The sequence below is a fragment of the Colletotrichum chrysophilum genome (assembly GCF_026319265.1).
Source record: "Colletotrichum chrysophilum strain AFK26 chromosome Unknown scaffold_24, whole genome shotgun sequence".
In the NCBI taxonomy this organism is placed as follows: Eukaryota; Fungi; Ascomycota; class Sordariomycetes; order Glomerellales; family Glomerellaceae; genus Colletotrichum; species Colletotrichum chrysophilum.
Genome location: NW_026517311.1, coordinates 341200 through 368010, shown reverse-complemented (window position 1 = coordinate 368010; position 26811 = coordinate 341200). Strand labels below are relative to the sequence as shown.

The 26811-nt window shown below is 55.6% G+C and overlaps 5 protein-coding genes across 5 annotated transcripts; 2 read left to right on the top strand and 3 right to left on the bottom strand.

Moving 5' to 3' along the window:
- Positions 1-1833: 1833 nt before the first annotated feature.
- COL26b_004140 (uncharacterized protein) lies at positions 1834-4038 on the bottom strand (the record flags this gene model as incomplete). The annotated part of the gene is made up of 2 exons (XM_053177021.1): positions 1834-2142; positions 2197-4038. 2 exons carry the CDS (start codon positions 4036-4038, stop codon positions 1834-1836), a joined length of 2151 nt encoding a protein of 716 aa, XP_053039090.1.
- Positions 4039-6097: 2059 nt separating this feature from the next.
- COL26b_004139 (uncharacterized protein) lies at positions 6098-7565 on the top strand (the record flags this gene model as incomplete). Its single annotated transcript, XM_053177020.1, has 2 exons — positions 6098-7320; positions 7376-7565. 2 exons carry the CDS (start codon positions 6098-6100, stop codon positions 7563-7565), a joined length of 1413 nt encoding a protein of 470 aa, XP_053039089.1.
- Positions 7566-15858: 8293 nt separating this feature from the next.
- COL26b_004138 (uncharacterized protein) lies at positions 15859-16621 on the bottom strand (the record flags this gene model as incomplete). The annotated part of the gene is made up of 2 exons (XM_053177019.1): positions 15859-15991; positions 16050-16621. 2 exons carry the CDS (start codon positions 16619-16621, stop codon positions 15859-15861), a joined length of 705 nt encoding a protein of 234 aa, XP_053039088.1.
- Positions 16622-24049: 7428 nt separating this feature from the next.
- COL26b_004137 (uncharacterized protein) lies at positions 24050-25678 on the top strand (the record flags this gene model as incomplete). Its single annotated transcript, XM_053177018.1, has 1 exon — positions 24050-25678. One exon carries the CDS (start codon positions 24050-24052, stop codon positions 25676-25678), a length of 1629 nt encoding a protein of 542 aa, XP_053039087.1.
- A 234-nt stretch (positions 25679-25912) lies between these two features.
- Positions 25913-26608, bottom strand: COL26b_004136 (uncharacterized protein; the record flags this gene model as incomplete). Its single annotated transcript, XM_053177017.1, has 2 exons — positions 25913-26063; positions 26121-26608. The coding sequence occupies 2 exons, from the start codon at positions 26606-26608 to the stop codon at positions 25913-25915; spliced, it is 639 nt and encodes a 212-aa protein (XP_053039086.1).
- Between the last annotated feature and the right edge of the window lie 203 nt (positions 26609-26811).

Below are 26811 nucleotides of genomic sequence, written 5' to 3'. Positions count from 1 at the left end.
ATGGGCAGAGAGAGGTGTGTACGTTTGTGTGTGAAAAATGCATGCTAGATGCATAATGTGTAAATGGGACCGGCGTGGGGTCGTTTTGGCGTTGAGCCATAGCCCACGAGGACACTCGGGGAAATGGGCTGAGTTGGGGCGTGCATGGTGTTATTGCTGTATACGTATTGAAGGGAGTCTAGCATCGGGTTTGCATTGGTTTGTGTTGCCAAATTACATATTTCACAGTCATGGACGAACAGATAGGATAACGGAGCACCCTCCAGTGTTCCATTCCATTTCATACTCCTCCCCGTTGTGTTAGAAGTGACGACTGCATATGTGATGGTAGGACTTGGGTGACCTCGGACGGTTACGCGGCTGCATGTAGCCGGTGAGGGGAGGTCGAGGGCAAACAAACAAAAGGTCAGCGTTTTCTCTCGTGTTTCCCTCCTTTCCTCCTCTCGAATCAGATTTGTACTTAACTCTGCCCCTTTTCCTCCCCGTTCTGCCGTCGTTGTTCTCTCTTTCGGAGTAGTGATGGGCTCAGCAAGTAGTCGAGAGATCCGCCAAATCGTAGACGAAGCCGTCGTCGCTCTCCAGTCTGAACAAGCGCGCAGCAGCATGATGGGGCCTGTGATGGATGAGGATGGGGTCGTGTACGAGGAGGGGGGAGGAGGGGGTTATTGCTTCGACTTGGACCCGTCGTCGGAATCGGATTCAGAGTCTGAGTCTGACTCCGACGAGGAGGAGGGGGAGTGCTCTGAGTGCGGGGAATGTTGTTCGGGTTGGGAGAGCGAGTGTTGCTATGAGACGATGGAGTGCTGTGCTGGGGTGGACGGCGGCGGTGGTGGGTGTAGCGTTGGGAGGGGACGTGGGTTTGGACGATGTAGTGGGAGGAAGGATTCAAAGAGGAAGAACAAAAAGAAGAAGAAGGACAAGAATGGCTTTTGGGGCAGATGTTATCCTGTGATGAAAAGGGGCGGTGGTGAGTGGGGAGGGGATGTTGTCGGGTTTTCGAGGTGTCCTGGTGAGGTATGTTTGGCAACCTCCTTTCTATCCGTCTATTGATATAATGGGCATGTTGACAGAGCATGACTATGCAGCAGGATCCGAAGAGATGGGGTTTCAAAGTCGACGACCCTCATCGTCACGCATCCGATAGGAGAAAACATGTTTGCACAGAATCAGCATCACGATCATACGCAGCCACTACGCGATCGAAGAGTAGAGACACGCGCCATCGACGAAGCAAATCTCGAGATCGAAGCCGGCGGCGGGGAGGAAGAGATGAGTGCGATGCGCACCATTCCAGAAGGGGCCGTCAACGGACGCTCATCTTTCGGGAATCTGAAGACTATCCTAGGCATGAGCAGCAGGTGCCGGCTTATCGTCATGTCACGCCGGCGCGGTATGGGCCGAGCAGGAGCGGCGGTAGACATAGAGAAGGCAGGCAGATGAGGGAAGGTGATCATAGGAGGGGGCCCATGATGCGTGGTGCGTTGATGGATGACGATGAGAGGAGGTATTACGAGAGGAGACCGCAGTATTCCCGGGCGGGGAGCTACGAACGGCGGTCGGATCAGGATGAGCTGGTCGGGGAGATTGACGATCAGACTGAGGATTCGTACGCGATTGGGGAGCGCCAGAAGATGGTCGTTTCACGGAGGGACGACCATGGGTACAGGAGAGGGGTTCGGTTCAAGTAAGGATATGCGGCACCATCATTTTGACAATAAAAGTTTTTGGACTTGGTTACATCTTAAAGATATCTCATTCAAATAGCCTTCCCATATCGCATGGTCTCATTACATCTTTCATCCATCTCTTCATATCAGACGAAAAAATGGCAAATCATCGTCGCTCAAAGACCTTCTCATCGTCGGGCATGCGGTAGATGCACAGTTCCCTGCAGAAGAGACCCCACTCGCCGCTCGTGGCCTCCCTGACGGAATCCTGCATGTCGCGTCCGTACCTTTCGCGGTACGCCCGCTTGACGGCCTCCATGTGGTGGCGGTCCCAGTGGAAGCGGACCAGCCGGGAGATGAGCAGCTCGCGGCGCAGGTCGTCCTTGCGGCTTGCGGTCAGGGCGTGGTGGACGAGCAGGGCGTCTCGCACGGGTTTGTTGATGACGCCGTTGAGGATGTGAGCCAGCAGTTCGCCCTGTAACATATGTCAGAAATCACATCACTACCGTAGGCGTCAGGAGATACTTACGACCAGGTTGCCGCTCTTCTTGAGCGCGTCGCGCGCAAAGTTGGACTGGTACGTCCTCTCGTACAACTTGAGCACCTCGCGCAGATGCGAGTCGCTGCGCTGTACGACGATGCTGATCATGAGCGTCTCACCGCCCTTTTCCGACTTGACTGCCTTGCGCAGGTCCGCCACGTCGTCCTCGACCTGGTGGTAGTCGACGGCGAGGCGGCGGCCGTAGGGGTCGTACTCCTCCATGCGCCGCTCCTCGAGCACCATCAGCACGGCCTTTTTGAACTTGTCCTCCTTGAGCTCCGTCTTCATGCACTTGGTCAGGCTGTTGTCGTACTTTTTGTCGTTGAAGCCGTCCTTGATGAGGCGGATCTCGTGGTTCGTGCGGCCCATGAGCGCCTCGATGAGCAGCTCGCGCCGCGTCTTGTCGCCCTGGTACCAGAAGTTGGCCCAGTACGCCTCGCTCTCCCACTGGCCGAGGGCGGTGGCGTAGCAGGCCTTCATGAGGTTGGGGTCCGCGTCCTTGAGGCGGGAGCGAATGTGCTTAGCCACGTTGACGCCCTTGCGCTCCGGGCCGGTCTTGACGAGGGCTTTGTACTCCTTGCGCAGGTTCATCACCTGGTCATGGGTTAGGCCGGGCAGAATCTCAATCAGGGGTTCCGGGTCGGGGTTCTTGCGGTCGCTGCGCAGGGCCTTTGCGATTCTGGAGGCGTCGTCCTCAATGTCGTGGAACCGCGCCCTCCGACGCCGTCTGCCCTCGTCGTCTGAGCCGAGTGGGGAGATGGGCTCCATGTCATGTGGATGGGAGGAGGCGAGGAGCATGGGCGACGGCATGGGAGACATGTCTTGGTATGTGCCGTGGTACGACTCGAGCAGCGGGGAGCCCGGGGCGTTGGCCAAGGAAAGGTTCATGTTGAGAGAGTGGTGGCCGGTGTTGACTGACAGGTTGGACATGCGGTGGGTGGGCGGCTGCGGCGACTTGTCACGCCTGCGGCTGCCTGGCTCAACGGCCAAGACGTTTGACGAGATCTTGGGGTCAGCTCCGTAGTACGCAGCAGCGCCGGCCGAGATTTGAGGGCCTGGGCTAGGGGTGCGGCCAGAGTGACGCGGCGGCTCAATAGCTAAACTGGGCTTCTGCGCATACTGGTCATATCCGTAGGTGAGGTTTTCCTCCAGAGCCTTCTTCTTTTCCTCCTTCTTCCTCTCCTTCTCAGTCTTGCCGTCCGCGTTGGCATATTGGTAGGGCTGAGGCTGGGCGTAAGCGTAGCCGCCGGGGGACACAGGGCGAGGAGGCTTGGGCGGGGGGTAAAGTTCCCTGTTGTCTGGACGAGGCGGCTGGGCAGGCGGGTACTCGTCGCTGCCGTACTTGCTGTTGCTGCGGCTGCGGTTGCGGGTGTGGCTGCTGTACTTGGCGGGCAGATAGTTCAGCTTGTCATCCTCGCGCGGCGACACTGCGCGGATCTGCGGCTCGTCGAATCTGTCGCGAGAGCTGCGGTAGGAGCTTTCTCTCGGAGACGCGGGAGGGCGGTAGGATGAGGTGCGGTCGCCGTCGTAGTCGTAGAGCGAGCGGGTGCCGGGGAACAAGGCCTCGCTTGTCCCGTCTTCGGGGTAGGGGATGGCACCCGACATGGTCCCGGAGGGAAGCACGGGAACCCCGGGCTCGGCGGTGATGAAGTTGGCGCCTCCTCTTTCAAGGGCATACTTGGAGAGGTCATCTTCGGCGTAAGCGTAGGTAGGCTCCCGCGGGGGCGCAACCATGGCGGGAGGGGCAGGACTGCGGCTGCGGCTGCGCTCGCGACGGCCCGGAGACCGTGAACGGGTGCGGCGGCTGCTGTCGTCGACCCTTAGAGACATGGTGATTGCTTGGAGGTTGTGGCACTCGAACCGGGTTTGTCGCTGTAGAGATGAGGTGAAAGCTGACGGGTGCCTGGTGCAGAGACCAGACGAGGTGGGGTTCAGAGCTCGAGTCGAAACGAAACGTGGTGGAATGAGGGGCTGCTGCTGCTGTCAAAAGGTGGGACAGAGCGTAGGGCGACCCGAATTGGAGGAGCTCTCATCAGATAAAAAATAAAACTAATAAGTAACGAGTGTCGCGTGCTCTTTTCGTCAATTGAGAAGCACACGGCTGGCCTGATATACCTTTTTCTCACCCGTGTTCTTCCTGCGAGAGGGGTATATGAAGATGTGGGATGAGAAAATAGGAGAAGAACGAGCGGGTGGTGGGCTTGAGGAGGGGAATGAGAAAAAGTCGAGGGCGGGCAATTGTACTTTTTAGAAGCTGGGCTGCCAACAAGCAAAGACAACGGCGCCAGCGAAGCGAGCTGGGCTGAAGATGAAACTCAGCCAGTCGCATAGCTTCATCGCCTCTTTTCTGACCAAAGAAGAGGGGAAACGGTTACCGTACCATGCAGCAGCGTGCTCGTGAGGCTCGTGGCCCTAGCTGCATTGGGCCCCTTGCCGGTCGTGAGATCTGTTCAAGGTACCCGTAAACCATGGACGAGTAAGACCGCGGTGGGCTGCATGGTGACAGCCTGGTGCGGTGAGTGCAGGTGTGAGTCTGTTGGATCTGCTGATCGATAGCCTCCGGCTTTGCAGAGCAGCCCGTCAGGCGCTAATCAGGCGTGTGGTTGCGAGGGGAACCAATGGCCGCGATGGCCTCAAGTCTTGGGGGCCTCAACAGTCCTGTCTACACTGCCCCTACTGCCCCTACCGTCGGCGCCGTCTCCCCAGTCGGTCCCCTTCAGGGCCGGGGGCGGGTTGGAGACATGAGTGGGGTTGAGCGAGAGGCTGTGGACGCCGGTATGTCCGGTGTGCAGTGCTAAGAAGACGGGAAGCTACCTTACCAACCTAAGGGCCAAAAGACCCCAGGTTCAAGCGACCCGAACCCGTCCCCGCGGGCGGCGAGGGGAGAGCTTAACGAGCTTTCAGTGCGCCAGAGCCCTGGAGAGTCAATGTTTGGTGATGACATGCTGCAGCGGAGCGGGGCCGTTGTCTCCGTCGCGCGCAGCTTTCCGTCCTATCATGAACCGTCCGCTGCGCAACGGCGACAATGGAAAGACACATCCGGAGGGGGCTGAAGCTGCGGGTGCCAAGAAGTGGCTGCTCACGTTGTCACGTTGCCGGCATGTGGATAGTGAGAACAGGTCATTGTGGCCGTGCTCTTGTGGTGGTGACATTTCATGCATCACTGTTGAGACTGCCTGTCTCATGCAATGGCTTCCATCTCAAGTTCCATACCGTCTCATCGTCCGAGGTGGGTGAAGAACATTCAACCGGGTGCCTTAGGTCAGCCCGGTTATGTAAGACACTTCACGGCGGACCGGAGCTGCTCGGGCATCTCGCAACTGCCAACGGCACGTTGCTGCGGTGCTTCACGCTCGGGATATCGGGATAAGCCGGAGGGCACGGACCATATGGGGCCCCACGCTGTAGAGCTCCCCCCAACGGAGCCAATTCGGAGACAGGTGGTCGACTTTCTGGTGCTGAGGGAAAAAACAAAGTTCTTTTTCCTTCCTTTTTTGTTCCTCTAGATTTCTAGAAATCCAGCATTTTCAGCGCAACCGTTCTCGTCTGTCCATCGAGGTCGTAATTCTGCAATTGACTCGGTCTACATTCCCTAGGTCTCGAGTTTCACCGCCGTTTTTTTGTTTGTACAAAGGAAAACCTACACGCAGCCACCAACACCCCAAAAGGAAGATCCGTCATGCTTCGCTCGGCACCAGCTCGACGCGCCGCTTCCGGCCTGGCGAGCTCACGGCTTACCGTTAGGCCGAGGACATGCGCAAAGAGCCTCTCCACATGCTCGACCCGAACCGCCTCCCCCGCAGCTATTTACCCCGCGACGGCCTCTCGATCAACACAATTCACAAGCCCTTTCTCTCTCCAGAGAAGTCTGCACACCACTGTCTCCAGAATGGCCGGCACCCGTACCGAGAGCGACGCCTTTGGCGAGATCCAGGTCCCTTCGGACAAGTACTGGGGCGCCCAGACTGAGCGTTCTCTCGAGAACTTCAAGATCAACCAGCCCCAGGACCGCATGCCCCCTCCCATCGTCAAGGCCTTCGGTATCCTCAAGGGCGCTGCTGCCACCGTCAACATGCGCTTCGGCCTCGACGAGAAGGTCGGCCAGGCCATTCAGCAGGCCGCCAAGGAGGTCGCCGACGGCAAGCTCCTCGAACACTTCCCCCTTGTCGTCTGGCAGACCGGCTCCGGCACCCAGTCCAACATGAACGCCAACGAGGTCATCTCCAACCGCGCCATTGAGATCCTCGGCGGCACCATGGGCTCCAAGAAGCCCGTCCACCCCAACGACCACGTCAACCGCTCCGCCTCCTCCAACGACACCTTCCCCACCGTCATGCACATCGCCGCCGTCCTCGAAATCGAGCAGGAGCTCATCCCCTCCCTCAAGAGCCTGCGCGACGCCCTCCAGAAGAAGGTCGACGACTTTGACGCCAAGAACATCATCAAGATCGGCCGCACCCACTTGCAGGATGCCACCCCCCTGACCCTCGGCCAGGAGTTCTCCGGCTACGTCGCCCAGCTCGACGCCGGCATCAAGCGCGTCGAGTCCTCCCTGCCCGACCTGCGCCTGCTCGCCCAGGGCGGCACCGCCGTCGGCACCGGCATCAACACCTTCGAGGGCTTCGCTGAGGCCATCGCCGAGGAGGTCTCCAAGATGACCGGCACCGAGTTCAAGACTGCCCCCAACAAGTTCGAGGCCCTCGCCGCTCACGACGCCATCGTCCAGGCCCACGGCTCCCTCAACACCCTGGCCGGCTCCCTGTCCAAGATCGCCCAGGACATCCGCTACCTCGGCAGCGGCCCCCGTTGCGGTCTCGGCGAGCTCGTCCTCCCTGAGAACGAGCCCGGCTCTTCCATCATGCCCGGCAAGGTCAACCCCACCCAGTGCGAGGCCCTCACCATGGTCTGCGCCCAGGTCATGGGTAACCACGTTGCTACCACCATCGGTGGCATGAACGGCCAGTTCGAGCTCAACGTCTACAAGCCTTTGGTCATCCGCAACCTGCTTCACAGCGTCCGCATCCTCTCCGACGGCATGCGCTCCTTCGAGAAGAACCTCGTCGTCGGCCTCCAGGCCAACGAGGAGAAGATTGCCAGCATCATGAAGGAATCGTGAGTTTTATACCTCAATCATGAGATATCTTGAAGTTTGCTAACAACACCATAGTCTCATGCTGGTTACCACCCTCAACCCCAAGATCGGCTACGACATGGCCTCCAAGGTCGCCAAGAACGCCCACAAGAAGGGACTCACCCTCAAGCAGAGCGCCCTCGAGCTCCAGGCCCTCACCGAGGAGGACTTTGACAAGCTCGTCCGCCCCGAGCTCATGATCGGCCCCAAGCCTTACAAGGCTTAAACAGCCCGTGAAATGAAACCCCACCCCCCAAAAATGTGTGTTCAAATGTGGCAAAATGCCACCGATCCCGTGTAAACTACGTAACGATATCCTGTTACCTATGACGAAAAGGAAACAATGCGGTCCCTTGAGCGATCCGTTTTGTGGAATTGAACCGTAAAACGTACAAATAACCAAAAAAAAAACATATGAAGCCACATACAGTTCCTGACCCCGCCGCCGCGTTTTCACATGTGTTCTTACGTATCCGCATGTGAGGCACCCCCGCATTGAGGCTTGGGTGCAGCTGCCATCTCATCTCATATGCGAGATGTCACTCGAGCCATGACACAGGTACTTCTCTCGGACGGCTAGTGAGGATGAAGGTCATGCCGCATGAGACGAACAAGGTCAGCAACGCATAATTGCGAGCACTTCGCGCCAAGAACTATACACCCACAATAGATACAGCTGAAAAAGGATGCCGTGCAAGGACTGCGAGAAATTCGTGTGATCGTATCTCATTAACCTGCTGTCAATGATGAATTCTCATGCGTTCGACCATCAGGGCTGTGCACTGAACGGCTATAAATTTGCTATTTCTGCTTTGAACAACCTTTGGCCACACAAATGCGTCGGTAGTCTGCTGATGGAACTGATGTCGATCCAGTGTCTCGAAATAGGCAACCTTCTCACGTGTTGCGGGAAACAGGTAATAGGAATTCCCAAGAATCTGCCGAAGGACGCATCGAGCCATGCTCGGCGTCTCTGCCGGCGGCTTATTAATGTAGATGAATAGACATAGGGGCGTTCAACATTCTCGTTCAGTTCTCGATCCCGCGCCTTGCCTTGCTCTTGAAGTGTCGCAAGTTTTGTCCTAAGCGGTTTCCCCTTCTCATCGTTGCATGAAGCTCAAGAATATACTACATGGCTATAGAATGAAAGATTCCCATGAGCGGCATCTCATTCACGGGGCTTATGACTGGTAAATCTTCGGCGCTCTGTGGTTGAAATGTTTTCAAGGAGCAGTTATGAACGCTCCTTAATGTCTTTGGGGCCACCATTGGCCCACGCTAGCTGAAATTGGAGCTCGGTCAACCTCGGGGCGGGTGCAACTGCAGTGAGTCTTGATGTTTGTTCTACTTGTTGATATTGATGCAAAACAAGTAGTCGTCTTTACTGTTTCAACTCGTGGGTATTGGCCACTGAATGTATCGACTCAAGCGAAGACAGCGACAAAGACTCGCCTCGTGTTCATGATTGGTCCTGGTCCCACTGCTGTTCGAGGAGTAACCCTCCCAAGCATACACGAATCTATGTTATCGCCAGAGTAGAGGCAAACAAAAGTCGAGAGTGTACATTTGGTTGACTCCAAAATAGGTCATTTCTGGTCTTCGTGGAGCTTTTATAGCGATGATCAAGTCCAATTTGAAGATTTCCCGCCCAGGCATCATCGCGAATGAGCCCAGATATGACCATCATGAGCGCCATGCCTCGCTGTTCGGTCTGATCTTGTCTGTTCAGCTCTCCGTCTATAGATTACCCAAATCTTGCCAGAAACTAGGAATGGCTAATAATCCACCGAAACCGCGAAAGACCGCGCCTCTTGCCAACCCTTCTGCGGTGCAGAGACAGACACGGGATGATGTGTGAGTTGTCTCGATCACTAGGTCTATTGTCTATTAATTGAATAAGCCGACGACAGGGGAAGACTACAGCACCGATTTCGGCGGCATGATAAAATACCGAGATCGTGGGGCGAACTCTATGTGACAGACGCATCTCGCACTCAATCAGTGGAAAAGCATGCTCCTTGGGAACATGACGCCCTGAACATTTCTGCGTGATCCCGCGACACATTCCGTTTCTTATCCCTCGAAAAGCTTGTGTCAAAGACGAGCCATAGGTCTTATATGAGACGGAGGAGCCCAGTATAAGGCGAGTGCTCTGGTATAAGTCGACTGATAAATACACGCCATTACGATTACAAGCACTGACTTTTGTGTGGGTTGCCGAACTGGGTTCAAGAGATTAGGTGATGTGCGCTGCTGCTTTCATTTTTTTCATGAGAAGTCGGGTGAGCGACGAAATTCGCTTTCGCCGTAGTCATCGGGTGACTTGTTCGTCCAAATATACCACCAGCAAGGAAACTGGACGCAGATGAGGCAGCTTTTCATTCACCATTGAAATCTATTATCTCTTAAGATGAGTAGTATGATATTCTAGTGGTGCCTACTTGTTGTTGGATCAACCTGACATGTAACGAACGCAATTGGCTTGATGTTCATCCCTGGTCGGATGGTGCTCAGGCTTTTAAGAACGACTCTGATCTTTTTTCTCAGACTCTTGCCTTCCGAGAAGGTCGAATCCTCGTGCCAAGGGAAATTTGGAGTCAACGCCCGTTAGAGATGTTACTAGCTTCTAGTGTCATACTTTTTTTATCCATGAAAGCTAGGGAGAACCTCCCTGCCGAGAAATAAATCAAGATCTCCCACGCTCACGATGATCCAATGCGGATGATTCCTAGCAATCCGAACCATGAACTAAGTATATATTTTCTTCTATTAGCACTTATTGGGAAACACTTGAATTCTAAGCTTCTCAGCGTCATAAACATCGCAAATTATGGCGGTTTTTTCCATCATCGTCATCGTTCCTATTGTCCTCTATACCCATTACCCGCCCGTATAGTAAAAATCTTCAGTAAGGGCCGCCTAGTTCGCTGTTTGCTAGAGCAAAACCTTTTGCTCAGTATCAGGCGATGCTCTCAAGCAGAATCAGCTATTGTGCTGATAACCCCTTCTGGTGTGTTGCACAGTATGAACCGAATAGACACCTTGATCGACAATCCGAGGAATAGCAAAAGTAAGGAATTCGTATCTGAAATTGCGCACCTTCGTGGCAGTTTGGGAGCTTGATGACAGCTGTGTTGCCACCGGACAAAGGGTGCAGTCTACTCATGTCTCCGCGTTCGTCCATTTGTCTTCGCACATAAGTCTCCGCCCGTTCATCTTCGCCCACCTATCAATCTTCGCCCATCAATCTTCGTCTTGTCTTATACTGCATAACCGCCGCCAGCTTCTCACCATGACTAACCCTAGAACCATTCCAGACGTCAACAAGAGTATTATGGCTGCCACCGCCCCCTGTACGAATTCTCTTAAGACGATTCCCAATGCCGGAAGCCCAAATTCAAAGGCCCATATGGAACCACACCACAGCAACACCAACAGCACTGAACAACAGCTCACGAGCTCGACAAGCGGCTTGTCCATCGAGGATAAGATTGAAGGCGAGCTTCTTCGCAGTGACAGGCAACAGCGGGTGAAGATCTTGGCCGGCTTGTTTCTCCAGACGTGCCCTGGGGATTGGAGTAACGGCACCGATGTTGGATTGTGTGGACACCTCCATTCAGTCGTCGATGGGAGGGAGCTCAACTCGCACTTTAATACCATCGCAGTCATCTGCTTTCGATGGCAACTTGCCTGCCTGGCGGATGGTTTGATTCGTTTGTTTGGCCTCCCCAAGCCCAACGGCGAAACCTGTCTGATGTGGAGATATCATGAATGGAATATCAGCGCCCGCGAGGTGTTCCAACCCTTTGGCGAGCGTTGTGGCGCAGTATGGGCCGATTTCTGCGCAGCTCTTGTGAGCTGCGGCCTAACAAGGGTCAAGGACCTCGGTTTTATCGCTTTCTGCAGTACATGACTGCGGCAGTTGTGGAGGCGGACCTGGGAGTGCACGCTACGGAGGCTCTCGTCGACAAACTTGCCCAGTACATTGTTGCTGAGAAGAAGAAATTGCAGGATCAGGGTTTTCAGAATAAGGAGACCCATCATCGGGGCCGGGACCGGATCAAGTCGGTTGGTCGAGCAGTTCATCGCTCTCTCTCTCCTCGCAAGAGACGCGACCGTTCCGACACCGCAACCTCCAGGCACTCTTGTTGAGGCTCTTATAGTTCCGTGATGGACAACAAAACGCGCCAAACTTGAGCTTGCCCCGAGCGTCGACTGAGTCCCAGCGACCTTCTTTCGACCTTGTTCCGACACTTTCCGAGCGCAAGGGAAAGGGATCCAAGGAGTGATCAATCTTCTTCGTCTTTACCGTCACGGACGCATTCATGATGAATACTTTGGAGGCTTTGACAGACAAGAGGGGCTTGTGTTGGGTGGACTTGAAGTCAACGGAGCATCATCCACGCCTCATTTGGCTTTAAGGTGGCTGGCAGCAACCCGCGACGAGTTGCCTCTGATAACCAGGCGCAAGATGAAGAGCTGACATTGGCCTGAAAGACCATAGGACGCGCCAAATGCGAACGAGATGGTGTTTTTAATCGACTGAAAGTTGCACTAGAGCGAATATTTCCTTCGGTTCTGGAATCGTCCATGAGCTGGGCATCAACAGACGAAAAGAGGATTGCTATGGGGCTTCAGGCAGGGCAGGCATACCACGGAGACAACTTCGCATTCTTTTATCACACTCCGCCTCTGACAACGTTATTTTGAATCCTCTCTCAGATTGAAATACCCATATCATCTTCAACAGCCAAGAGTGGATATGGTTTGAAGCTAGAAACACCACTCTAGATCCCATCTACCCCATTGAAGAACTTCCAATAGAGCAACCCGCATCATCCGAACACCCGCCCTGTGAGAATTCCAACCTTCTTGCCGTCTACAGTTTTCCCGGTAGGCAGCACCGTCGACGACACAAACATAAAGTGGAACGAGTCATTTTCAACGTCGGAACCGAGGCCGTCGCACCCGCAGCCCCTCGGTCGCCGAACCACAACGGAAGGGGGAAGGGTACGGGGACAGGGGAAGACCAAAAAAAAGATGACATCAATTCAAATAGGAGTGATGGGATTGGCTTCCACGATGGAAAATCCTTGCGGTCAATCCTTCTAGAAGGTTTAGACTAAATGGGACTATATATAGGATCCCTTGCCCCTCAGCGGCTAGATCGGAGTCGCAAACCGGCAAAGCGGCAACGCTCCATGTCGAGGTACGATGACGATGTGCAGAAAATCTCCGTGAATTGAGCTGGTGGTTCCGTAGCTGAAATGCCAAGACCGGGGGAAGAGTTCCATCGCATAAAGCTGGATTGTCTCTTAAATAGGAGGTGGTCAGAAATGAGGCTATCACGGCTGTCGGCTTGGTATCTACGGGGAGGCCGCACGTCGCTCGGGTCAGGGCGGCGTTTTTGCGCTCTCGACGAATCATTCGCGTTTCGGTTCACGACACGCACTGGTTTGCCAGCTCCCACCTTTCCTATCTCTGTTGTGCGAAGCTTCAGAGTGTTGTTGCAGAGATTGGGGTGCAAATAGGGTACGGTAAGCCTGGATCGGCAGTTGGACATGCACGTGGCGTTGATACAACCTAATAGGATTCAGCAAGCGCACGCTCATATGCTTGGCATTTTGATTTATGGCCATAAGTAAACAATGCTCTTGCTGTGAGTTACCAACGCCTTCAAATCATGCTCTGTGAGACGACGAAACGTCTTGGCTGGATTGCGATAGATGCGTAGATGATTGATTTTGTGCCGTAACACAAACGATATAAGAGCGGGTGTCTATACTTGTGTGAATACAATGATCCAAGCACGATCTGCGTTTCTGCTTGATTGGCATGCAGAGCATGTGCCCGATTCTGTGGCCCTTTACGGCATCGTTGGTGACTTTTGGTGACCACAATGTTTGAGCAACGATGAACACAATGATCTTGCACCTGAATACATGGACATCAGTACCAGCCTCTAGAAAAGGCGTGGGAAATAACCGACCTGCTAAAGGTATCTATCAAGAGGCAAACTAACTCATGAAATTGAGAAGGCCCTGTTGGGAACCCCTACTGGCATGGCATTTCGAGCCCATTCTTGCTGGAATCGATCTTCAACCCGGAGGCGGATATTTGAAGACAAGAAGTGGGCTTCATACACCAATGAACCTGCTGCGCAATATTCTTGAGACAAGGCAATGTGGCTGAACCTGCTTCAAAGGTACTCTCAGTCTCGCTATCGTCGATCTCGCTGCTTGACATTCAAGGGAAGTCACAGTTGTGAACTCGAGACCCCTTGGCGAAATCCGCCAAGGTGGGCGGAGTGTTTCTATGTTCAACTGCCGGAATTTGTCTAAATCCTACCTATGTTTGATGTTAGTGGCAGCAGTGGCAGGAGACTTGTAAATCTACCCGTCTTCGCCGGGCCAGAGGCGAGGAAGATTCTATGAATCCCCGAAATCATGTAGGCTTGCCTTGTTTCTCGGAGTACTCAGACCTCGACTGGGATGGGGTTATGCTGATCATGAGAAGGGACCAGATAGATAGCCCTTAGTGCAATGGCTGGCTACCTTAGACAAGAAGACAGGACGCAACCCGTCTTTTATAGAGCTTGTGATGGCCGTTGGCTGGTTCCTTCTTTAAAAGCACAAAGAAAAGATTTCCAAATCTCTTCAACAAGACTATGCGCCGTTCGAGCCTGTTTGCGCATCTCGAACAAAGCATCGTGCGTATACATTGGTGTTCACAATTTCCCGTAACAGCCTTTGACTTGATCAATAGCGGCCGTGGTGATGTCTCCGTTTTATTCGATCCTGCATCGGTTCAAACTAAGGTTGAAGATCAATAAGGACAAGAAAGTTATCTGAGAGTATTCCAGAACAGCGCCCTATCCATGGTTGTGAACGAGCTGAATCTGATCCAACCTATCTTTCGCCTCAAATCAGCAGCCAAGGAGACTTAGTCGCTCGAATTGTGTTGTGAACGGCGCAATTGTAGGCCTGCGTCTTCTAATATATCTGCAGTGTTGACACTGCGGAAGACGGGATTTCCTTTGCTATGTCGTCACGCGTTCACAACTCAGCTGCGGCTGAGTACCCAGAAGACCCCTGACTGCGACGCAAGTATAAAACAACACAAACAGGGCTTGAAGTTATCTGCAAACCACAATGACTTCTTGCGCGAAGTCCTTCCAATGAATCGAGACATCTGACCAAGTCTGCGCAGATTCACTTCTAGTATCTCTCTATAAAAGCTTGGCTCAGCGGCGAAGGCATCCCAACTGCTGTCGCCGCCGTCGCCGCCGTCACCGCCCTCCTTTTCGTCCCTGTCTTTTAGGTATCTTAGACTTATTCTTGTGTAATAATAGTTGCGTATAATCATAGTTCGAAGAGTGTGTGGTTTGGGGAGTGACAGGCAGCCGAAGCAATCACCAAGCCTTCAAGCAGATTGCCGGTACCAAGCTTGGAGGGAGCAGACCCAACAATTGCAATTGACAGCCCAAGGAGCGTCAAGAATTACGCATAAATACAAACTCTCCGGAAACACATTTCAACATTTGGTATGACAAAAAGAACATAAGCTTCACGGCACGTTTGGCGTGATCCATGATCTGCGACTCCAAAGTTGCCGATCACCCGGGGGTTAGGAACGTTCGGCACACATGCCCACCCACCCACATCATCCGGCAGGGCCCGGGAACTGCGTGTATGGGGACATCCGCGGGAAAAGCGGATGTGCAGAACTGCAATAGTGAGCGTCGGCATCGTCGTCGAGTGCTTCTGCGGTCCAGCTCATGGTTGGTTTTCTGATAGATTGGCGGCCGCCCAGATGGTTGGTTTTACCGCCAGATGGGGTTTCGGTTTGGTCGGCATGCAAGTAGACAGGCCTTCGCCCTTTCCCCCGATCGTGTGCGCTTGTTGCAATTTGTGGCCGTCTCCTACTGATGCTACTAATTGTGAAGTCTTCCATCCGGCTGTGAACTCTTGTGGAAAAACCGGTGGGACTGTAAGGAATCCAGACCCATGCATCAGGGCGGTCGATCACATCGAAGCCATGATGAAAACACTTAACCATAGTCCACAAACCACACTTGCATACCACTGTTCCAGTTGAGTCCCTTGAATAAATGTCCATCGAATTGTAGATGTAGACGTGATTGATATCATCTCGCGTTGCGAAGCTGTGTTGGGTACGTCGACAGAGTTGTCGGTATGGCGGTGTTCCGTGGGGATGGATGGTATCGGTGTTGTTCAGCTCTCTCCATCACAGCCCATCGCCAAATCATCGCCTGTGTCGTGTCGAGAGCCAGTCCTCGTTCTTCCCACGTCGCACCCAGCTCATCACTTCACAGCACGCCAAGAAAACCCCAAGGCTAACGATGATAAATTTCGTTTGTATTCCAAAAAACCAGCGCCGCGCTCAGTAGTAAAATAAAATGGTATCGCAAATGTCTAGAATCACATTAATATGTCGTGGTAGCCTGAAACCGCTCCCCCTTTTTCCTGTTCCTTTCTTTTTTTCCTTGGTGGTACAAATCATGATTGCCTCTCGAGGTCCTCCTCGTCGCGGTACGGGGGCACGTCTGAGCGGAATGACGGGGCCTTGCAGGGCTTCTCATCTCCTTCCAGGCGGATTTCTCCTTGAGGGAGAGTGTAGTGGCTGCGGACCCTGTTCATCATTAGTCTCGTGTTTTTTTTGACTACTTGCAAGCAGGACCAGAACTCACCCTTGAAACGTCGTGCCGACCGTCTCCAGCACCAAAAGAACCAACACCAGAGCGATGACGGCGCCCAAGACGATTAGGTCGGGGTGCTGCTCAAAGATGGCGATAGTCGGCTTCGGGACCTGCACGTGCTTCCAGCAAGGCACCCTTGAGGGCATCAGCTCCGCCAGGCCGTCCTTGAGCGTCATCGGCTTGATGGTCTCGGGGGACCCCGTGCCGTCCACGTCGACGACCCTGTCCTTTGCTGCTGCTGCTTGAGGGTGCTTCGACAGGGCCTGGAGGTAGTCGGTCTTGAGCGGCCTCGGCGCCGCGAGGACAAGTGATGGCGGGATGACTTTTGAGGGGGAGACGGGGCGGTTGTCGAAGATGATCTCGACCTTGCTGTCGTCGGACTGCTCCTGCTCCTGGATGATGGCGACGGGGCGCATGCGGTGCATGGAGACGCGGGTGATGTGTGTCCAGCGGCGGGCCTCGCCCTTGATCTGAGAGACCATGTCGGAGATGGTCATGGGGACGGGCATTGCTGTGGCCATCTCGGCGAGGCCCAGGGCGTAGAGGAAAGTTGAGGGCTTCATGGTGGTTGTGTGTGTTGGTGAAGTGGTGAATGATTCGTATAAGACGGTGTCGTCGATGTTCTCTACAGATATGCTTCGAGTGACTGATTGAAACTGAGAGTTGCTGTATAAGCTAGTGTATATCGATGTAAGTGTCGTGAATATCTTGTGAGCTGATCGTGTGACCGTCGATGTAAGTTGTGTTGAGCCTCTGCTATAACTCTGATTCCTCCAATACTCCGAAGCCAAGGCGCATAGACGGCAAGTTTATATTGAAGTATATGCGGGTGGCAAGCAGCACGTCTCTCAAGGTTGTTGTTGTATGTAGTCGAAGAGTAAAAGTGGTGGTGGTGGGTGTTGATGCGGGGGATGAACAGCCGTGGGTGGGATGTCAGGTCTGGGCACCCGATTTATTAGAGGAAAAAAGAGAGAGGACCGGGGTCGTAGCGGCCGAGAGTCAGGTTCCAGGCACAAGGGCGAACCCGAGCGCAGCGTAGAGCCAAAAAAGAGGTTCCGGCTCAAAGCAGAGCAGAAGACAGAGAGGGTCCGTGATGGAGGGCGGGAAACCTCGAAGGCGAGTGAAACAAAACAAGTAACGGCTCTGAGGTGTGGCTCGCCGATGCAAGATGCGCGAGGAATGAAGAAGATGGGACGGGGCGACTAGTAAGGACGGCCGGATGCGGGAGGGTGGTGGTGGGCAAAGATGTGTGAGTGTGTGAGTGAGAGGAAGGGTGTTCGTGGAGTTCTTTTTTGACGTGCCAAGGCGAGAGGCGGAGGCTTGGTGGTAATATAGACAAAAGAGAACCGGCCGAGAGGGAAGGAAGTGCGAGAACAGATTAGTCTGGAATGGAATCTATCCGTAATCAGCTGTAGGAACGATGGGCACTGGGGGCGGCGTGGGTGTTTGTTATGTCAAGACTCAGATCGAGAGAGAGAGCGGGAGACTTGGTGAAAGAGAGGGCGGCACTGGGAAACTATGTAATAACGTAAAGGTACCTTTTTTACGCATTGGGATTGATTTGACATGGCCTGGCTTGCCCGAAGACGGTCGGTCTGCTGCTACCTAGCTCGAGGTATTCTCCGTTCACTTTTCTCTGCTCGACTCCGTCTTGGATGCTGCTCTCACAGACAAGTCCAACCCAGGTCCTTCCTCTCTCTCTCCTCTCCTCCCCCCAAAAGCGGGCGTCCAGGGGCCCTTGGGAGAGAGGGACGGCGGCAGGGTCAGGGCCCAGGGATCTAGGCTCGTCCAGGGATGCAGGGATGCTCTGGACCCTGTGTTGTGGACGACTGCGGTTGCGCCCTGGTCGACGGCGGCGTGCGATTCGAACATGGTCTCCCACATGCTGTTTCTGCTTGGCCTCCTTCCCGACCCTGTGCGGCCCTGTTTCTTTCTGGCTGTCCTGTTCATGTCACGACATGCTGCAAGCTGCACCTGGATCGCTTGCCTTTAAACTTTCGAGGCAGCCAAGCCCAGCAGCGAATCCAACACAGCTAGCGCCCTGGCTGGGACACAGCAGCATTCCGACATGGCAGGGGGAGGAAGCCAAAGGAGGGCCACTGCGCAGCGGCCAATTGATTGAGCTGACTCTGGCAGAGTGCTAACGAGAACGAGAGTAGAGAGAATAGCCTGCCGTGTAGCCGATCTCTGTTCAGTCAGGCTCGGGCGATCCCTGGCGTTTGTGTGTTATGCCGGAGCGCAGTGTACTGTTGTACAAGCTTCACAAGTTGATTCTGTTGGCGGTCTTCTCTTCGGGGGACCGGTTTTCTCGGCACCCATGTTTAAAAGGCGATGAAGATCCCTTGGGGGTCCCCGTCCCCCCGTCTCCCGCGACATGTTTCCAAAAAGTCTTCGTGTGTCCCGATTTAGGATCGAACGAGACGACGGGGAGAGAGAGGTTGGCGGCGATGGGTTGGTGGGCGCGGGGTGAGCTGGGCCTGCCTGGGACTACTACCACATTGTCCCAAACCCAGAGGGCACGCTTTTAGCTGTGTGCCTTGGCTCGCCGTGTCACCAAGGATGGTTGGTGAGGTCCCCTGGATGGATGGACGAGTCGGCTATCCACCAGTTGGGGTAGGGGGGGGGGGGGGGCTGCACGACGGACTGCACCATGTACGGCGGGTGGGGATGGGGGGAGGAGGTCAGGCACCCTTCTGCACCTGGCTGCAGAGTGAAGACCCATTGCAAAAGAAAGAGAGCGAGAGAGGGCCGCGGGATCCAAGGGACGCGAGAGAGAGCCTGAGAGCATCTGAAAGGGAAAGTGGCACATCCCGGTCGACAGATCCCCATGTGTCACGCCCGAAGGCCGGACGAGGGGTCCCATGCGTGCGTGAGTTCGGCGGGTTTCCATTGGCGTGTTGGAGTCTGTTGAAGGTTGAGGTCGACCGAGAGCAAAGAAGAAGGGACGAATGCACAGAGACTCGTAGCATTAGGAGAGGGCGCCTCTGGACTGGACGGGTTCCAGGGGAAGAAAGGCTCGACGCTTGCTGTCACAGCGTGAGGTGAGGTTCAAGGTGGGAGGATGGATGGATGTGGGCCAGCGATGTGCTGCTTGGGATGGGGGTGGCTTGCAGGACAGGGCCTGAGGTAAGACCGAACGAGATGGTCAAGCTTTTGGCTCCGCTGCTTCAGCTAATTACAGGTATTCCTCGGCTCTGAATCGACAAGGAGTGCGGCGTGCTGCCGGCGGGGAACAGGAAAAGAAGCAAATGCCAAATAAGATGGCGTTCTGTTTGGTCATGCACGAGACGCGGAAACGAGAGAGAAAGAGGCATGGAAAAGCAACAACACCGCAAGACAGACCAGACCTGTGTGAGAGAGACGGCAGGCAGGTCTCTCTATCCTTCTCTGGGGCGGCTTGCAGTCTGCAGATGCAGGGCTAGCTGATGACCCCATTCGGACAGCACATTGTCTCATTCGCCATTGTGATTCGTGGATGTGCCTGCCCACCTCTGGGGATTCTCGCTAGTGCTGCGTAGAGGTGATGGATCAATGTGGTGGTGAGCTCTTGGCTCTCGAGCTGCAGGTATTCAACCTGAGGCTTTCTGATTAAAGACTATCACCGTATGATGACGATGATGGAAGACGACGGATCGTGAGGAACAAAGGCAGACAGGGAAGATGTGGCCCGATGATTAGACTCGAGTAAAAAGTATGCCTTGCACAACTCAGAGGATCAACTCAATTCCAAAGCAGGAAACCCATCGAATGCCACAACAGCAGCAGCAGCAGCAGCAACAAGTCATGCAGCACCCCAGGAGCACGACAGCCAGCCACGAAAACGCCCAGTGCCACAGCTCCCCTTTCCCACAGAATCCAGCAAAATCAAGCTTTCCCAAGTGTTCCCTCAAACCAGCTTGGCCTCTCCTCTGCGGTGCCTTCGCTCGCCTGCTCCTCCCCATCTTTCATTTCCCCATTTCCGCCCGTCCACATGTGCGAGCGGGAGCACGTGGGGAGCTGCCCTGTGTGAGAGGCTCGCTTGCAAGCATCAGCCCGTCGGGCGAGTCCCCTCTGTGTAAATGAACAAAACCCATTGCCACTGCCCCATGACTGACTGCCAGCCGAAGCAAGGCACACAATATCGCCGCGTCCAGGCCGTTGGCATCGGAGGGAAAAAAAAAAAAAAACCGAGGAAAAACCACAGCGAGAGAGAACCCATTCATTAATTAAGAAGCCCACTCAGAAGAGGCACACCGGCACGGGCACTCTCCCAGGCACGATAATGGTCGATTACCGTGCCTGTCCATGTCCCATCTGGACGCCGTAGAATTGCGCACGGCACGCGGCAGCCCGCCTCTGGCTCTAACAAAATACGCCATATTAGGGCGCATTTGGACAGACGAGGGAGAGAGACATACACACAGAGAAACCAGGCTCCCTGCCTGGTGCTTATCCATTGGTGTTGCTCTCGCGGTTGCTGTCCGTGTTAGCGTTCCATTGGACTTTCTGACCGTGTTGTATTCTCGTTGGGTGCCATGTGGAATATCGGTCCCTAGAGCTGAAGCTAGGCGACGACCCTCCCCTCTTCCAGTGTCCCCTTTCCCGTCCGGGATGCTTAGTCACGACCCGTCCAGCCCACTTCAGCCAGCCCAAGCCCAGCTCCCTCACGATGCTTGGCGCCGTTGTCCCCGTGGCCTCGTACAGAGGGAAATTGCGCGCCAGCTGCGCCCGACTCAATGCAAACAGGCAGCGTCGCTCACTTGCGGGGGATGCAAGAAGATCAGTCAATCAGCGTGCCAAGACAAGACACGATCTCGACAAACGGGGAAGAGGGCAGAAATATGACAGCGCATGGCTTCTTCAGCTGCCTCAGCTTACACGCTGCCCGTAAGCAACAGATCGATCGCCTCTGGCCGATGCAACTCGACGGCGTCATTAGAGCATGTCACAGCTGCATTTTTGGCCTTCCAAACAAAAGGTCCCTCTCAATATGCCGGAGTCACTTATCAATGACACCATGCAGACTTGCTCGATGGCGGCGGCCCCTTTTTTCCACCTCCTGGTGCGAGCCGGCGCCAAAGACAAAACTGCTGCATCCAAGCAATGGATCGACGCCAAGGATCCACTGATCATTGACGGGCAACACACAAATCGACGGTTGGTGTCCAGGACGACTGACTGCGTTCGACGGCGGCGGTTGCTTGCTTCAGACGGGCTCAAGACACGGGACATTCCGACGGATGCAGCCCAGATATGTCCCCGGCGACAAACATCTTGTGGGTTTCTAGTTTCGCGCCATTTTGTGAGGCATTTGGAGTGTCTCTCGCTCTCTTTCCTCCGTGCTCTCCTCATGTAATGTCCGAGGCTTGGCCCCGCTGACTTCAGACGTGAATCCATAATCCATCGTCCATCGAAGCGTCTGAACAACCCCTTTCATGATCGACATGACAAGCAATCGCCGAGCATTGAGCCAGAGGAAACCTCGCTCGCATTGACCATTGATGCTTGACGATTGGCCACTGACGATGGACAAAGAAGGAAGAATACCCATGGTCATTCCCGTCCATGGCAACTGGAGCCTGGCCTTGACCCTTTTTCCTGCAAGTCTGTGACAGTTTCGTTCCATCGCAGCCGAGGGCCCCACCCCGGCAGAAACAGCAGAGCCCGCTTCTTCTTGCCCCGACGTGAGGTTGTCTGAACGTCAAAACGGTTTCAAGCAGCTTCAAACGAGCTTTTCCACCCGCGTGCATGCCCATGTCGGCCCATTGAAAATGCCACTTCGCGACCGTGGGAATGAAACTCCCCTCTCCCAATGATACGAAAAAAGTCCGAATGGCATGCTTTGCCTACCTTTCGCCAAGCACGTCCGGTAATACCTGCTTCAGGTCAAAACTTGAGGCAAGGGAGGTCGAGCCGACTCCATCCTCCGTCGTCGCAGATCCCTCGCTTTCGTTCGTTGATGTCATGTTGCCTCGTGCCTGGAGAAGAGACAGCCAAAGGAAGATAGGGGATCTACGATTGGCAGGCAAACCCACAAAAAAGATGGGCTGAGATGTGGTTGAGGCTATTCGCACTAGCAACCCGCCCGAAACGTCAGTAACTCGGGCCCTTTCCTGCAGAGGACGGTCAATGGCAGCACAACCACCGCAACCGCAACCTCGCTGCTAGGTTATCCGTCGAGGGCTTTCCGGCTGGCCCGCGAAAGTTCCAAAATAAGCAGTCCCATCCAGGGCAGAAAAAGACAGAGACAGAGGAGTGCTGGCCCGCGGGCTGCTGCAGGCTGCAGCGTTCTTCTTCCGGCTTAGTCCCTGTAGGGCGGCGCAAGAGAGGTCTGGACCGGCCGACCTTGTCCTCGACTCCCTCGTCAACGCGGCGGGCCCAGAGGAGCGGTAGGTGCTAAGAGGGCGTGCTAGGCAGAGCTGGGAATGGTAGACGAGCACGCGACCAGGCAGCCGGTTGGGTTGGGTGTAGTGTACCTACTTTACGGCGCGGAGGCGGAGGCGGTGTTCCCTTGACCGTTGTGTGCTGCTGCGCAAAGTGTCAAGGGAGGGGAGGGGTTGGGTTGGTGAAATTTCCCGCGAACGCAATGCGCAGCACGGCGTTGTATGAAGAGCCAGTGGGATGCCGTGTAGCGTATTCCGCAATATGGGAAAGAAGAGGGAGTCCAGGCCAGGCCCCCAGGGAGCAGCCGTAAACAAGCTTTGAGCTACTGCGGGGCCGGTCTTCTTGTTCTTCATTTACAGATTAAAACAGATATTCGGGCCCCAGAGGAGCTGCGATGATTGCTTCTGGAAGTCGTTCGTATTCCGCGGACCCTCGAGGGCGCATGGCGGGAACGGTGATGCCGGTGCCCTCTTTGGGCCAAGCGAAGGGTGCTGACATCGAGAAATCTAAAGTGGCGGGGTGGAACTCCGTTCTAAGGGTCCAATGGGCAACATCTCAGCACACGATAGTCGGGCGACGATGGCTGTGCTAGTGGACCATGATCACCGTGATCAATTATGGCGGATGGTTCGTTGTTATGCGGTTCGTGGTGTTTGGCTGGATTGGTTGTCTCCGAGAATCTGGGGGGAGGCCGCGGGCCGCGATGGCAGACACGTTCCCTTGGGTTTAGATTCTTTACGGATACCAAAGTGAGGTAGTGTAGATTGAGTTGTCAATCATTCCGGTTGACATTGGCCCTGCATTGCCCGGAAAGTCAGGATGGAGATGGGACGACTACGACGACTACGACCACGAAGACGACGACGACGACGATCGATTGACTTTCGCGTCGTCCGCGCAAGCTTTTTGGGTTTCGACATAGTACAGGACGAAAAAAGAAGTTCCCGAAGCTTTGGCATCCCGCGGACCCGGGCGAACCTCCATCGTCGTCAATTGCGCGTCACCACCATCCCGAGTCAAACCAAGAGCAGCCGTGTGTTCAGAGTTGAGATGGGCGAGGCGGATGAGACAACGCAACACATACGTCTGTTGCAGGCAGGCAGGCATCCGTGATTCCTAGATTTAGGTGCGTTTCCGTAATACCCGACTCCCGACTCGGGCAAAAGTTAAGCTTGCTGGCAGAGGTGAGAGCTGCAGAGTTGCACGCGGGAGCAGTGTTCTCTACGATTGGCTCTGTCTTTTCCAGGAAGCACGGCGGGTGCCGCTCCTCTCGGCCACCGAATAGCGAGCCAAAAAGGTCCCCAAAGCGGTTAGTGGCTCGGGCGGGAGACCCCTGCCAACCTGGCCTGACTCGGGCCCGTCCCCACCAATCTCCTTTCCCCGTCTGTGCACGCTCCCTTTTTTTTTTTTTATTGGGTGAGCTGCATAGCACCTGTTCAATTAACCACAGTGGCCAGCCTTGCGCGCCCTCGCTCCAACTTCACTCCATCCGCGACCGCGAGGCTGAGAGGGTCCGACGCCTCGATGCCAGCAATCCCGCCCATCACCGACTCACACGGCCATTGAGCGCTCGCACTGATCTCGTGTCTCTCTTCTCCCCAACGCCGTGTCCGGCGGCACACGCCTCAATGTCCCCGACAACCCCGACGGACTACAATGCCCCTCCGCCCCTAACCCGCTCCTCCACCCTCCCCGCCGGCCTCAACGGCACCACCAACATCACCACCACCACCAACGGCGCATCCTCCACGACCAGCTCCAGCGTCACCCCGACGAACCTCCAGCCCCAGAACCGATCCCACCTCGCCCCCGAAGATGCCTTCCTAGCGACCTCCCCTCCCCGCCGCCCCGTGCAGTCCTTCCCGGACGCCGGCGTCGGCGCAGACCACCGCGCCGCCCGCGCCCGCCTCCGTCACAACGCCGGCGGCCGCAACAGCATCGACCCCCTCGCCGACGGCATCCAGCACCGCTCCCGCTCCCGCCGCAGCCGCAAGCGCACCTGGAAGAAGCTCATGTGGGTCAAGCAGAGCTACCCGGACAACTACACCGACCAGGCCACCTTCCTCGAGAGCCTGCAGCGCAACCCGCGCCTGCAGCCCTACGACTTCTGGCCCCTGGTCGCCGACTCCACCGTCATCGTCCAGCACGTGTGCTCCGTCATCGTCTTCATCGTCTGCTTCGTCCTCATCTTCCAGGAGCGCGTCTCGCCCGTGTCCATCGTCTCGTGGGGCAGCCTGGCCACGCTGCTGGGCTGGCTGCTGTGGGAGCGCTGGGAGGCCGACGAGGAGCGCATGGCCGTCGAGCGCGGCGTGAACGGCGTCGTCGAGCCGGGCGTGGTCACGAAGCGGAAGGAGACGGTCAGCCGGAGGACGGGGAGCATGCCGCGGCGTCCGCCGTCGCAGGTCGACGAGTCTTCCGCGGCCACCACGGCCACGAGCTCCGTGACGAACCTCTCCACGAGCGCCGAGCGTCTGCCGCGGCACTCGCACTCCGCCTCCGCGAGCTCCCTCATCTCTTCCACCTCGGCCACCTCCCAACCCGCCTCGTACCGCCGGCACAGCCAGGAAGTGGTGACGGGCAGCAGCAACCCGCCGCTGCCGCGCCGCGCCTCCTTCCCGCTGCCCGGCGACGACACCTCCCGCGTTCACCAGCGCTTCGGCACCATCAAGAGCGCCATCCTCATCTACTCGACGCTGCTCGGCCTCTCGCCCATCCTCAAGTCGCTCACGCGCTCCACCTCCAGCGACAGCATCTGGGCCATGTCCTTCTGGCTGCTCGCCATCAACATCTTCTTCTTCGACTACTCGGGCGGCGTGCGCGTCAACATCCCCGCCTCGCTGTCCACCAACGCCGCCCTCATGGCCTCTACCGTGCTCGCCAGCCGGCTGCCCTCCACCGGCCAGGTTTTTAGTTTGACGCTCTTCAGCATCGAGGTGTTTGGCCTGTTCCCCGTCTTCCGACGCTACGCGCGCCACCGCAGCTGGGGGTACCACTACGCCATGACGGTATTTCTCGTCCTCGGCGCGGGCGCGGGCGTGGGCATTATTCTCGGGGACCACAACGGCGCCGGCGGGTGCTGCTGGCCGTGGAAGAGCGCGTGTATTGGCATGGTTGTTAGCGTGCTCATTGCGGCGATTGCGATGGGCGGGTGTAGTTGGTGGCTGATTGGGTTGCAAAAGTACAAGAATGAGATTTACGGCCCGTGGGACCCCGCGAGGCCTATTATTATGAGTCGACGACTGTGGGACGATGGTTGAGAGGAGGAATTTGATGATTTGATAGATATGAATAGAGTGGTTCTAATAATGCGTGACCGATAGCTAGTCTCTATCCTGGTCTTCGTCTCTTGGCTTCCGGGTATGCGTGATCGTGACAATATTGTACAAACCGGACACCACATTCCAAACCAGGTCCCACATGGCCATCACAGCTACGAAGTGATAAAGTCCCCGCGCCAGCTAAGACTCAAAAGATGAATCGGAGCCAAGACCTCATGCTACTGACTCTTTCGCCGTGGCCGTCGCAACTTCTGCCTCGGTAACAGGTTTCTTCTCCTCGCCCTTCTCGTCCACCTCGCTTGTCTTCGCCGGAGGAGAGCGGGCGTGACGGATCCCATAGTGGTTCAACACGCTATCCAGCACACTGTCCAACACCAAAAACACCACCACGAAAAACCCAACCTCACGAACCTGCCCCCACCGCCGGGCCCTCGACTCCTTCTCCCAGGCGGCGGCCCTCTCCAGTTCCTGGACGTACTCCTCGCATGTCGGCGCGCTCTCGCGCAGATCGACTGCGACCAAGGGTTTGCGGCGGATGAAATCCAGGACGCTCTGGGTTGTGTCGCGTCCGGGGGCGGTGTAGCCTAGATCCTTGCGGTGTGCTTCGATCTCTCTTTGGAACTGCTCCTTCGCTGCGTCCAGCTTCCTCTGGGTTTCTGTTTGGAGGGCGAGGCGGTGCGCTTCGTAGGCTTTTTTTGTGGCTTCTAGGGCGTCTCTATTGCCGAGCCGCTCGCGGGATGTGTTGGGTGCTTCGGAGGAGAAGTTTTGTCGTCTGAGGAGAGATTGGAAGGCGGTTGATGAGTTGAGTGTAGGTGTGCGGGATGGGACCCGGGGTCTGTAGATGAAAGCCCGGCTGGTGATGGTTTTGTTGATGGCTCGCTGGGAGCCGCGGAGCAGACTTGAAAACATTGCTGCGGTGGGCTATGATCGTTTTTTTTTTCTGATGATCTGTGATGTTGTGGTTTGGATGTCATACTTTGCGTTCAGAGGTTGATGATGGGGTTGTTATATATCTCGTTGGGACCTTGAGGTTGCTCGCACCTGACAATCGGAGAAAACAGGAGTAGAACCTTGCGACGTTCTTTGTGAGCACGAAATGTAATAGTTACTTG